The 11400-nt window shown below is 30.6% G+C and overlaps 1 protein-coding gene across 2 annotated transcripts in view; it reads left to right on the top strand.

Annotated features, from left to right (window-relative positions):
• The window catches only part of LOC107436487 (iripin-2), a 23658-nt gene extending 13586 nt beyond the window's left edge, over nucleotides 1-10072 (top strand). The window contains exon 2 of one of the 2 annotated variants that reach the window (XM_043045108.2): nucleotides 2637-4025. In XM_043045108.2, coding sequence (XP_042901042.1) covers nucleotides 2637-3782 — 1146 coding nt within the window. In that variant the 3' untranslated portion in view covers nucleotides 3783-4025. Of the gene's footprint in view, nucleotides 1-2636; nucleotides 4026-8663 lie in introns of those variants that run through there. The other variant, XM_043045110.2, reaches the window with a different exon arrangement.
• Nucleotides 10073-11400: the final 1328 nt, after the last annotated feature.

Genomic DNA, 11400 nt, shown 5'->3' on the forward strand with positions numbered 1-11400 from the left:
TATATATATATATATATATAACCTCTAAATAATAAACACCTAACAGTCACTTAATCATTCAAAATGAAATTTCAGATAAGTAAAAGTTTGCTTTCGCCATCATGTTGATTTATCATAGTAGAGCTCTCACAATTACGTTTCAATGAGCAAATTTCAAACGGCAATTTCCACTTTTTTTTTAATCGAAATGTTCTGCTCATAAAAGAGTACTAAGCAGAAAGTAAAAGAAAGAAACAAAATTGGAATCGAAATAATTTGTAGCTTGAATTACGGTGGTGCTAAACAGAGATGATGAAAAGAGCATTTTATTTATTTCCACCGTGTAAGTTATTCAACTTCAGTTAATGTAACTCTATCGTCACCAGTATTCGTGCAAAATTTATCATTTCCACTCTATGTTAAATTGTTTATTGTGAGAATCACGTATTGATGAAATATTAGGAGGAGCCTTTTAGAAGTTCCAAAGTTTAATCTCTGTATCCGTATCTGTGAAAGCTTAATTGTTCGTTCCATATCATCTTTAGCTCAATTGTAATCTTGTGCACAAATATCACTGCATATCATTTTATTACGGTTGATCAAGTGAAGAAGACGCTAGAGTTCCATATGTAGGGGAATTTTTTTTACTGCTTTATATTCTAATGAAACCATAACATTTTCGCTACTTTAGAACCATTCCCACTGGATGCGATTTTTTTTTTTTTTTTTTGCATGCGAATGAGATCCATATTGGTGATAAATATTTATATGTGAAAAAATCTCCAATCAATTAGCATTCAAAAAGAAATCGCATCCAGTGTGTCCAAAAATCACATCCATCATATCAATTGTGAATCTAGCCCTGTTCTTTCTTCACGATCTATTTTATTTGATTAAACATTTTACTAATGATTATATTTTTGATAAATATATTTTAGTTTATTTATGTTATCAATAACGTTATGTTTCAAATTTTTATCCACTGTAAATTGGTGTATGAATAAATATATACCAATAAAAAAAAATTCAAATAGGATAACATTTCTTTGTTATTTATTTTCCTTGATTGATTAATTTGATTTATAATTAATAGTTGATCGAATAAGTGTATCTATTTAGCATAATGTAATATTTTTTAAAAGCAATTTTCGTTAAAACTTCAAGTTTATAAATTTTTAAAAATTCGGAAAACAGCGTTATGGTAAATCTCATTTTAATACAGTTTCTATTTATAATTTGGTCCCTCAGTGGACTGATCGTAAGGACACATCTCCCAGTAGGGCAACAAAGTCAAGCATCACTGGCTGCGGTCAGTAAGTGGATGGGTGACCACTAAGATCAGTCTGATTAGGAAAAGAGGGTGCGCTGTATCGGTCCTCGTTTAACTATTCTAACTACTCTACAATTCTTGTCGACTTCGCTCTCTGGTCGTCGGGCTACCAAATAAGGAGAACCTTTCCTGTTGCAGAGGATCAAAATTGCGATTGCATGTCTTCGAATCATCCTCAGGGATGTTTCCCAGACTGTCGCCAGTAGTCCATTGTGCAGATCTAGTGAGACGTAGATAAAGCACCTACCTACCTATTTATAATTTGAAATTAATTTCGAATATATAATCTCTATTTCTGGCCTGAGTGCCATGTGTTGAGCAGGGCAGTGGAGTCGGCTACAAATTTGTTTGTGTCAGAAACGGAACAATTTCCTCGAAGCCTTACAGGATCCAACTTATTACTCATTTTGTTATAAATTGAATTTTATAGGTAACTTTTGTACTTCCGTCAACAAAAGTACTAGTATTTCTAATGAGTATAATGACATTCATTTAAATTATAACTTATACCAACATTAATTTATTGCATTTGAAACATAAATATGAGTAAATAGCTAACTCTATATTTAAGTTCAGGACATATCAATGGTTACAGTGTTGCAAGCTGCGTCTAAAATCGTGAAGAGAGGTCAAAAAAAAATTTTAAAAAATGCTTTTCTTGTGTTAAATAAAATATTCTTACAACCGAAACACATTTAGAAAGGCTCCAGTGTACAATTTAGTTTTAAAGGCGTACCTCTCTGGTTTTAAAAATGTTTTGTTGTATAAACTTACTAAAATTCGATTTTTTTTTTTCAACCACTACTTCATGAAAAATAGTTTTACATTTACATTTGTCGGCACAACATGTAACCTGATAGTAAAATAATAGAAATATCGTTTCATTTTTTAAATTCAGACAGAATAATGGTATTAAAAGAATTTGCATATTAAGATAATAAGAAATTCATTTAAATTAGTACAAATTCACAGAGAAAATAAATAATAAATACAGTGAAACCTCTATAAGTTGACCGCTTACGGGACAACATTTTAGAGGTTCATTTATGTAAGCTGTCAACTTATATAGGGAGAAGTTGTTTTTGTAAGTTTAATATTTGATCATTAAGATCAACTTAGGTAGTTGATTAAAATGCAGAAATGGTAATCTTAACAGATTTCACTCTTTCGCAAGTTTCAAAGCATATCGGAAATAAAAATTCAAATCAGTAATATTTAACTGAAGGATTGTTCATGTAGCAAATAAAATTTTAATATAACTGGCGGATAATTTTAAAATATTAATGTTTTTAAATACATTAGAAAATAACCATTTCATTTTCTGTAGGATTCAATGAGAGGAGAATTCGGAGACATTCTCGCTCTTTCAAGTGCAATCAACGACTTAGGACTTCGTCTCTATCAAGAGCTTGCTAAAGAAAAGAGAAATATGTTCTATTCACCTTTAAGTCTATCAAGTGCTTTATCGATGTTGTTTTGTGGAGCAAGTGGAAGCACAGCGTCTGAAATGAGACAAGTTCTTGGATTTGAAATTGCTAAAATAGCGGACGATAAAGTCAAGGTCTGTTTTCAGCTTTTAATGTCAGCCTTAGAAAAAGTACCCGAGTCTTACACTTTGAGCAATGCTAATGTGGTGTTCGGGCAGAAAGGATTCTCTATCAAGGAGGATTTCAAAAGCCTCTTATCTGAGTCCTTTAAAGCTATGATTCTAGAAGTTGACTTTCAAAACGAATCTGGCAAAGCTGTGCAGCAAGCCAATGATTGGGTAAAAGAAAAAACCAATGGAATGATACCTCAACTTCTCGACTCCCTTGACCCAAGCACTGTGATGGTTCTTTTGAACGCAGTGTACTTCAAAGGATTTTGGATGCATCGCTTCAATGAACATTCAACTTTTCAGCAAAATTTCTACAACAAAGGTTTGGAAGATGGTGCAAAGATGGTTCAAATGATGCATCAGAAAGAGTCATTTCCATTTGCTGATTGTGGAACTTATAAAGCTCTTCAACTTCCTTATAAAGGAAAAGAAATAGCTATGTTAATACTCTTACCAAATGAACGCAATGGCTTGGAAGATTTAGAAAGCAGTTTGTCGTCCGATTTCATCAAGCAATTGCAAACAAAGATGCGTACACAAGATGTCAACGTTACATTGCCAAAATTTCGTTTGGAATATTCGAAGTCAATGAAAGCCGATTTTCAAAGCCTTGGTATGAATGCAGTATTTTGTCCTGGTGCTAATTTCGATGGTATCACTGATTCCAGAAATCTCTTGGTGTCTGAAATTGTTCACAAAGCTGTGATTGAAGTGAATGAGGAGGGAAGTGAAGCTGCAGCAGCTACTGCTGTCGTAATGATGCTTTGTTCTTTGCGATTTGATCCTGATTTTATAGTGGATCATCCGTTCCTCTTTTTTATTTATAATACTAAAACTAACCTTATCCTGTTCACTGGAAGGGTTGATGAACTGTAGAAGTGACCTTTTTATACAGGTAAAGGATAGCATAGCTACCAAGAAATTCGGAAACTAGACAAAATACTCATACGTCTCATCTCATATTATGAACGCATTGAGATTGAAGGCATGAATTTTATCTGCCTGTTTGCCTTTTGTTGCTGTTGTTACAAAAACTACAAGAAAATGTAAATGAAATAATTATTTTTTTCGAAGAATTGATTTTATTTTTCTTGTTGAAATAAACTTTTTTAAGCTTAATTTTCAGCTTGGTGTTGTATATGTGTATATTTAGTTATATTTACTAAAGTCACTTCAAATAAAATAATATATATATATATATATATATAACCTCTAAATAATGAACATCTAACTGTGTATTCGCTTAATCATTCAAAATAAAGTTTCAGATAGGTAAAAGTGTGCTTTCGTGATCATGTTAATTTATCATAACAGAGTTCTCACGATTACGTTTCAATGAGCAAATTTCAAAATTGTCAAATGGGAACTTTCACTTTTTTTAATCGAAATGTTCTCATAACAATATAAAGCAAAAAGTGAAAGAAATAAAACAAAAATGCTCTCTCAATAATTTTTAGCTTTTCCCGCTTGTTAGTTATTCAACTCCAGTTAGTGTACTCTCAAAACAATGGGAAGAAAAAATAACACATTTGTAAACTGTTTTTTATTATCATCTTCCCAGTCTAGTGTCACCAATACCCGTGCTAAAATTGTCGTTTCCACTCAATATTAATTTGTTTATTGTGAGAATCACGTTTTGACGAAATATTAAGGGGTGTTTTTTAAAAATTTCGAAGTTTATTCTTTGTACCAGTATTTTTGAAAACTCATTTGTTCTATATCATCTTTAGCTCAATTATAATCTTCTGCACAAATATCACTGCATATCATTTTATTCCGATTGGCCTAGCGGAAGGAACACTAGAGTTGCATATGCTGTAGAATTTTTTATGACTATCTTAAATATTCCAATTAAACCATAAAATTTTCTTTCCTTCAGAACTATTCTTACTGGATGCTATTTTTTTCGCATGCGAATGATATCCATATAGGTGATAAATATTTATCTGCGAAAAACTCGCCTATTAATTGGCATTCGAAAAAAATCGCACCAAGTGTAAAAATTTCGCAGGCAGAGCTTCGATGGCTCAAAGGATAGTGAGCTCACCTTTAAACTTGGTCTTCATGTACGCAAATGCGGATTAATACCTTCATAAAAGTCCTCCACGAAGGCTAGTTAGCTAAAATGTTTGATCCAGAAGTTTTAGATTAGGTTCAACATAGCAAGACTACGGAGTTGACATCGATAGTTCTTAACCTAAAAATGGACCAGCTGATTATAAAATGTAATAAAATTTTGTAGGAAAATTTTATATTTTAAAATTATTAAAATATTTTGTAGAATCGTCATGAAATTTTCTGGTAACTGTAATATTCATTTCAGAACTTAATTTATTATAACTTAACTTAGCGTTAATTATGTCGAATAAAGAAATTGTTACAGACATGCTGTATGCAATTCAAGAATATCATGTAGTAATTTTGTACTTAATCTACAACATCTCATGCTTAAAAAAAACATTATTTCTCCCTAAAGTTATGAAATGCATTGAAAATCATACGTAATAAATTTAAGTTGTCGAAAGTTTTTTAGCAACTCCAATAACAAAATTTGTAAATGCTTGCTTATCGTTGTTTTTAGTATATTATTCTCTTTCTTGTTCAAAAATTGAGGTAAAATAAAGGTTCTGAATAATTTCCAAACTAAAGGTTTGCTAAAATACCGTAAAATTTGAGTTAAATTAAAGAGCTTAGAGCAGGGATCCCTAACCCTATCCCCGCGGGCACCATGGCCCCCATCGATCGGTCAAGGTGCGCCCGCTGCTTGTGCCCAACGATAAAATACAATATTTCAGTTTTCTATTTTCCCATTAAATGATATGCAAAAATTAATGTGATAAATTACTACAATTGTTACGCGTAATGAAAATTATTACCGAAATAGTTAACTTAATTCTAGCAGCTCCTTTGCAACTTCGACTTTTCAAGGTACTGTTACAAAATTCTGATGATGCTGACTTCATTTTACATACTGAAGTAAGCTGGCTCAGTAAAGGCAAAGTACTTGATAGATTTATACATTTAATCGAAGAAATAAAAAATTATCTTGCAGCCAAAAATCAAATATTTTTAGAACTAGCAGATCCTCTCTGGCTAGGAGATTTGTCTTTCGTAACAGATATAATTGAAAAACTAAATAATTTAAACTTGGAGCTGCAGGGAAAGGACAAACTTATAGCAAGAATGAGAATCTATGCACTCGTTCAGAACAAAGTTAGTTTTCTGGATATCACATTTGAAAATAAAGTCTCTTTTGCATTTTCCAAACATGAAAAAAAATGATAGGTGACAGTGAAATTGTCTTATTACAATTGTCATCAACCTCCAATTGCTTTAAGATCAATCTGAAAATCGCTTTTAACAATTTAATATCATCGAGCCTATGGTCACCTTTTCTGTAAATCCTTTTACCATCAAATATACGTAACCGAAATAGCAATATGCATTTCAGAATGTCTTAAAGTTAGGCGAGAAGAAGTGGAGATAGAAATTTTGGATCTTCAGAATGACATTATCCTCAAAACGATTATATCAGATGAGAAATGCTGGAATATAATTGACAGAAATAATTTTCCATTCTTAAAAAGAGCAACATATAAAACAAAGTAGTTTTGTAGTTTCACATACTTGTGGGAATCATTGTTTTCGAGAATGAATTCAAAATACTATAGATCCCGATTTACAGATGAACACCTTGACGATTGCTTGCAAGTAGGAATTTCCTCATGTTCTCCCAATTATGAAGTGATGGCCAGTGAAATGCAATGACAAAGATCACATTGACTATATTTTATAAATAATTTTTATACTTCGTATGTTTTGCAAGCAATTCAGTAATCATTTATTTTACACAAGAATATTAATACTAATTATATTCATATGTTAAATCAATTTTTAAAATTAAATTTTGTGTTCGCTATATGTGGTGTTTGTATTATTGCCTATGTATACCAACTATAAATTTATCTTGAAAAAACAAATGGTTCCCGCCATTCAACCGATATTCTGGTATTTGCTCTTAGGTACAAAAAGGTTGGGGACCCCTGACTTAGAGCATTAAAATGATAGGCCACATATTTTTCGAAAGGGGACATTTGTACATCAAATTTATAATCTTTAGAATTATTTCCATATATATACTGCACAGTCGTCCTAAGTTTTCAATTTCAACGGCATATTATTGCCTACATGGAAATCGTGGTATTTTTCATGAAAAAAGCTCTCCTGAATATTTCAAAAATGTGGATTAGTATTGTATTGCTACAGGCGTTTTACTTGAATTAGTAACATTACGTACCTAAAACTTTGAAAGCACTTTTCACCCCGAATACCTTTATTTCTTTTGATTTCAATTGTTAAGAGAAAATTCTATTGGATTTTGAGCCACAAAAGAGGAAGGAAATTACAGTTTCATGCACCCTCTATTAAGACAAATATTATTAGGTTGTGAGCCACAACATAAAAATTTGATTTTTCAATTCATCGACATAAATGAATAAACTGTCGAAAGTAAATTAGGTTATTTAAAAAATTTATTGATAAAAAAATTTTAACCCTTATTTTAAACAAATAAACTTCCATAATAAATTTCAGAAGAAAATATTTTTAAAATTTTTGATAAAAATGAAATATTATTTGAGAATATTTAGGTGGTGAGTTTAATTGTAAATTGCGTATTAAGTTTTCAACAAACTTGATAATAAGATGCCCGAAATTTGTTATAACTAAACCTAATATATTTGTATATTCATAAATGTACGTCATTCTCTATGTTATGTTGTATCCCTCTCAATTTAGAGGATTTATATTTATTTAGCGGATTACAATAAAATGTGTACCTAAACGTAATAATACTTCTTGTTTAATATTAGATAATAAAGAGAACTGAATGATGATCAGGAAAATGACCGAATGCACAAAATATAATATTTTTGATATCTAATAACTCACTTGTAAAAATAATTGTGGTTATGTCTCTAGAGCTATACTTAACCAAAAATTGAAAAAATCTCACCTATCTAGCAAATCAAATTCTGATCATTTCTTTTCTAAATCGTTGTATTTTCTAGAACAACAATTAATTAGGAATTACTCTGTCTTTTAGATGTTAGAGGATCTTTTTATGCCACTCAAAATGCATAAAAATCGATATCCATTAAAATATTTCAAAAAAGGAATGTATTGTTTGCTTACTTAAATTTAAAAAAATATATATTTGCATGTGTGCACCAAAAAGCTATCATAAACAATTTAAAAAATTAAATTAAATTTAATTTTTATTCTACTTTTGATATAAAAAAAATTAACGTTTTCAACGCCATTTAAATTTTTAACCAGAAAAAAAAACCTGAAAGCATTATACTTTTTATTGCATTTTGCAAGTTACATATGGTATGAGAACAAAAAAAGATTATTTTCTTTAAATAATTACTTTTAAATAATTTCTTTTAGATAAAAAAAATTCTTCTGCTTAGCAAAGAAATATTAATAAATTATAGCCATAGATTAGCTTTAAAGATGCCTCTTTTGTTCTTGTTTTGTGATATGTCGATTCAATATGACACGTAAAAAGCATTGTAATTATTTAAAGTTTGAAATTGATGACATTTAAAAGCAAAATGCCATTTTTTTTAATTTATTGTATAGATAAAGAAGTGTGGACGTGCACCTTCTTATTTTGAAAGCCACTGCATTTAAAATATATTTTCGAAATAATTCATATTGCGAAATAATTATGAAAAACATTTTTTTTCCTAGGAAGGGACATGTTGCGACGCAACCAATGCAACTTCTCTTGCTGTAGCAGTTAATAATTTGGGGTTTCAACTCGGCAAATTACTGGCAAAAGAAGACGCAAATGTTTTTATTTCTCCCCTCAGCATCTCAAGTGCTTTAGCTATGGCCTTCTGTGGAGCAAGAAATGAAACTGCTCAAGAAATGCGGCAAGTCCTCGGTTATGAAATAGCCAGCATTAAGAACGAAGAAGTCAAGCACTGTTTTCTGCATCTTTTATCAGAGATGGAACAAATTAAAGATTCCTGCACTTTAACAAGTGCTAACATTGTTTTTAGTCAAGATGGATTCCCTCTCACCGAAGATTTCGTTCAACTTCTTGAAGATTCATTCAAGGCCATGACGCTAAATGTTGACTTTTTGAATGAATCAGATAAGGCTGTTCAACAAGCTAATAATTGGGTGAATGAAAAGACCAATGGAATGATTTCAAATCTACTTGATTCCCTCGACCCAGCCACAGTGATGGTTATTTTGAATGCAGTTTACTTCAAAGGTGTCTGGATGCTTCAATTTGACCAGGAAGATACTTATGAGCAAGATTTTTACAACAATGGTTTGGAAGTTAATGCAAAGCGAGTTGAAATGATGCACTTGAAAAAATCATTTCTGTACACTGAAAACAAATCTTTCAGCGCCATTCAGTTGCCTTATGTGGGGGAAGAAATAGTTATGTCAATTTTTCTTCCCAAAGCTCGTGATGGTCTTGATAAGCTGATGACCGACGTATCCACAGATTTCTTGCAGGCTGTTAAATCGAAAATGCGAAAAGTGAAAGTTGAAGTTGCTTTGCCTAAGTTTCGACTGGAATACTCAAAATCTTTGAAAGAACTATTTCAAACTTTGGGGATAAATCGTGCTTTTTCAACAAGTGCCAATTTTGAAGGTATAAGTAAAGCGCAAGGCTTATTGATTTCAGATATAATTCACAAGGCCGTTGTGATTGTAAATGAAGAAGGAACTGAAGCCGCAGCTGCAACTGCTGTTGTTATGGTGAAGCGTTGTTTAAGCATGGATCCTCAATTTATTGCTGATCACCCGTTTTTCTTTCTCATTTATAATTTGAAAACTGATATGACATTGTTTATGGGAAAAGTCAACGAGTTGTAACTACTATACAATACTATAAAATTTATTACGTAATTGCTATTTTTAGTATTCTAGTGCTTTTCAAAGTATAAGATTTCACTGCTGTTTTTAGTATTGTTGCATTTCATAAAAATATTAGATTCTCTGCTATTTTATACATCTGTTGTGTTTTTTACAATATAAGATTTCATTCCTATTTTTAATACTGCTTTTCGTATAAAATATGATATTCTCTGCCATTTTAGTATTATTGATTTTTAATAAAAATATGAGATTCTCTGCTATTTTTAGTATTGCTGTGCTTTATAAAATATAAGATTTCACTTCTATTTTTAATATTGTTATGTCTTCTAAAATATGAGATTCTCTGCAATTTTCAGTATTGTAGTGTTTTTTAAAGAATAAGAATCACTGCTCTTTTTGGTAATTGTGTTTCATAATATCTAAGACACTGCTTTTCAATGTAGTATATTATATGGAAAGGCTTGAGTTCTCACAAATTTCACGGATGTAGCTAATTTAACAATCTTAGAGACAAGTTTGGATTAGTATTACAATGTTTCTTTGAAAATAAGATAAATAATTTATAAATTGTTAATGTCAAAATCAACTATATGTTAAGGCTAAGTAATTAGTTCATTGATATTTTTCATGGGTTCAATAAAAATCACTGATTTAAAACATAATGATTTTACGTTACTGATTTAATAGAAAAATTATTTATAATTTAAATTCCCGAAGTAATTTTCAGATTCATGTACCACAAAAATGACCAACGAATTAAATAGTTAATTAAAGAAAAACAAAAGGAGATTTACTGTTATGTGTGATGAAAAACCTTCATTTTTTTTAGCCAAATTTCGAAATTTGTTACGAAGTTCTCCAACAAGTGGCGTTATCCAACTGAGAAAAACTGCATTTTCAGGAAACCATCATCTTCAAAAAGGTACAATGTGAGGACAAAATTAGCATCTGTAACAACACATATCTTAGTTGCAATGGATTGATATAAGACAGAATTTTTTTTTATAGTTTTATTATAGTTTTCCATCTTTTGACGCACTTTGTAGATTTTAAAAGTTCTTAAAGAAAAAAAGATTTTCATTAGGAGACCTTAGTGTGAAAAATTGCTAGTTTCATAAATACAAGATAGAATGTAGATATTTTCCCCCTCCTTTTAATTTTCTTTGAGATTTTTAAAATTGCTTGTTTTATTTTTGGACACCGGGCATAAAGTGTTAGGTAGTCCATACTTAACCCATACTCTATGGATGATGCTTGTAACACAAAAGGAAACATAAACAAACACCGTAATTTGATCCTGTCTATTTGCGTTTTGAATGCCTAAATTATCTAAATGTAACTAATTTAACGAGACCTGATGCAAACAACTGATTTTGTAGTTGTCTGAACACGTAAGTAAACAAACGAATAAATTTAAATCTAATATGATTCAGACGATATTTATTGTTTCATGCGATTCTGATAAAAAATAGTCTTTCTATAAATTATATCTTATAAAAAAATTTAGTAGTTTTTATGAGATAAAAATATCGAAACCAACGTCTAGGAATACTTGATTAAGCTTCAATCTCTAAGAATCATTGTTTTC

The sequence above is a fragment of the Parasteatoda tepidariorum genome, chromosome 1 (assembly GCF_043381705.1).
Source record: "Parasteatoda tepidariorum isolate YZ-2023 chromosome 1, CAS_Ptep_4.0, whole genome shotgun sequence".
Taxonomy (NCBI): domain Eukaryota; kingdom Metazoa; phylum Arthropoda; class Arachnida; order Araneae; family Theridiidae; genus Parasteatoda; species Parasteatoda tepidariorum.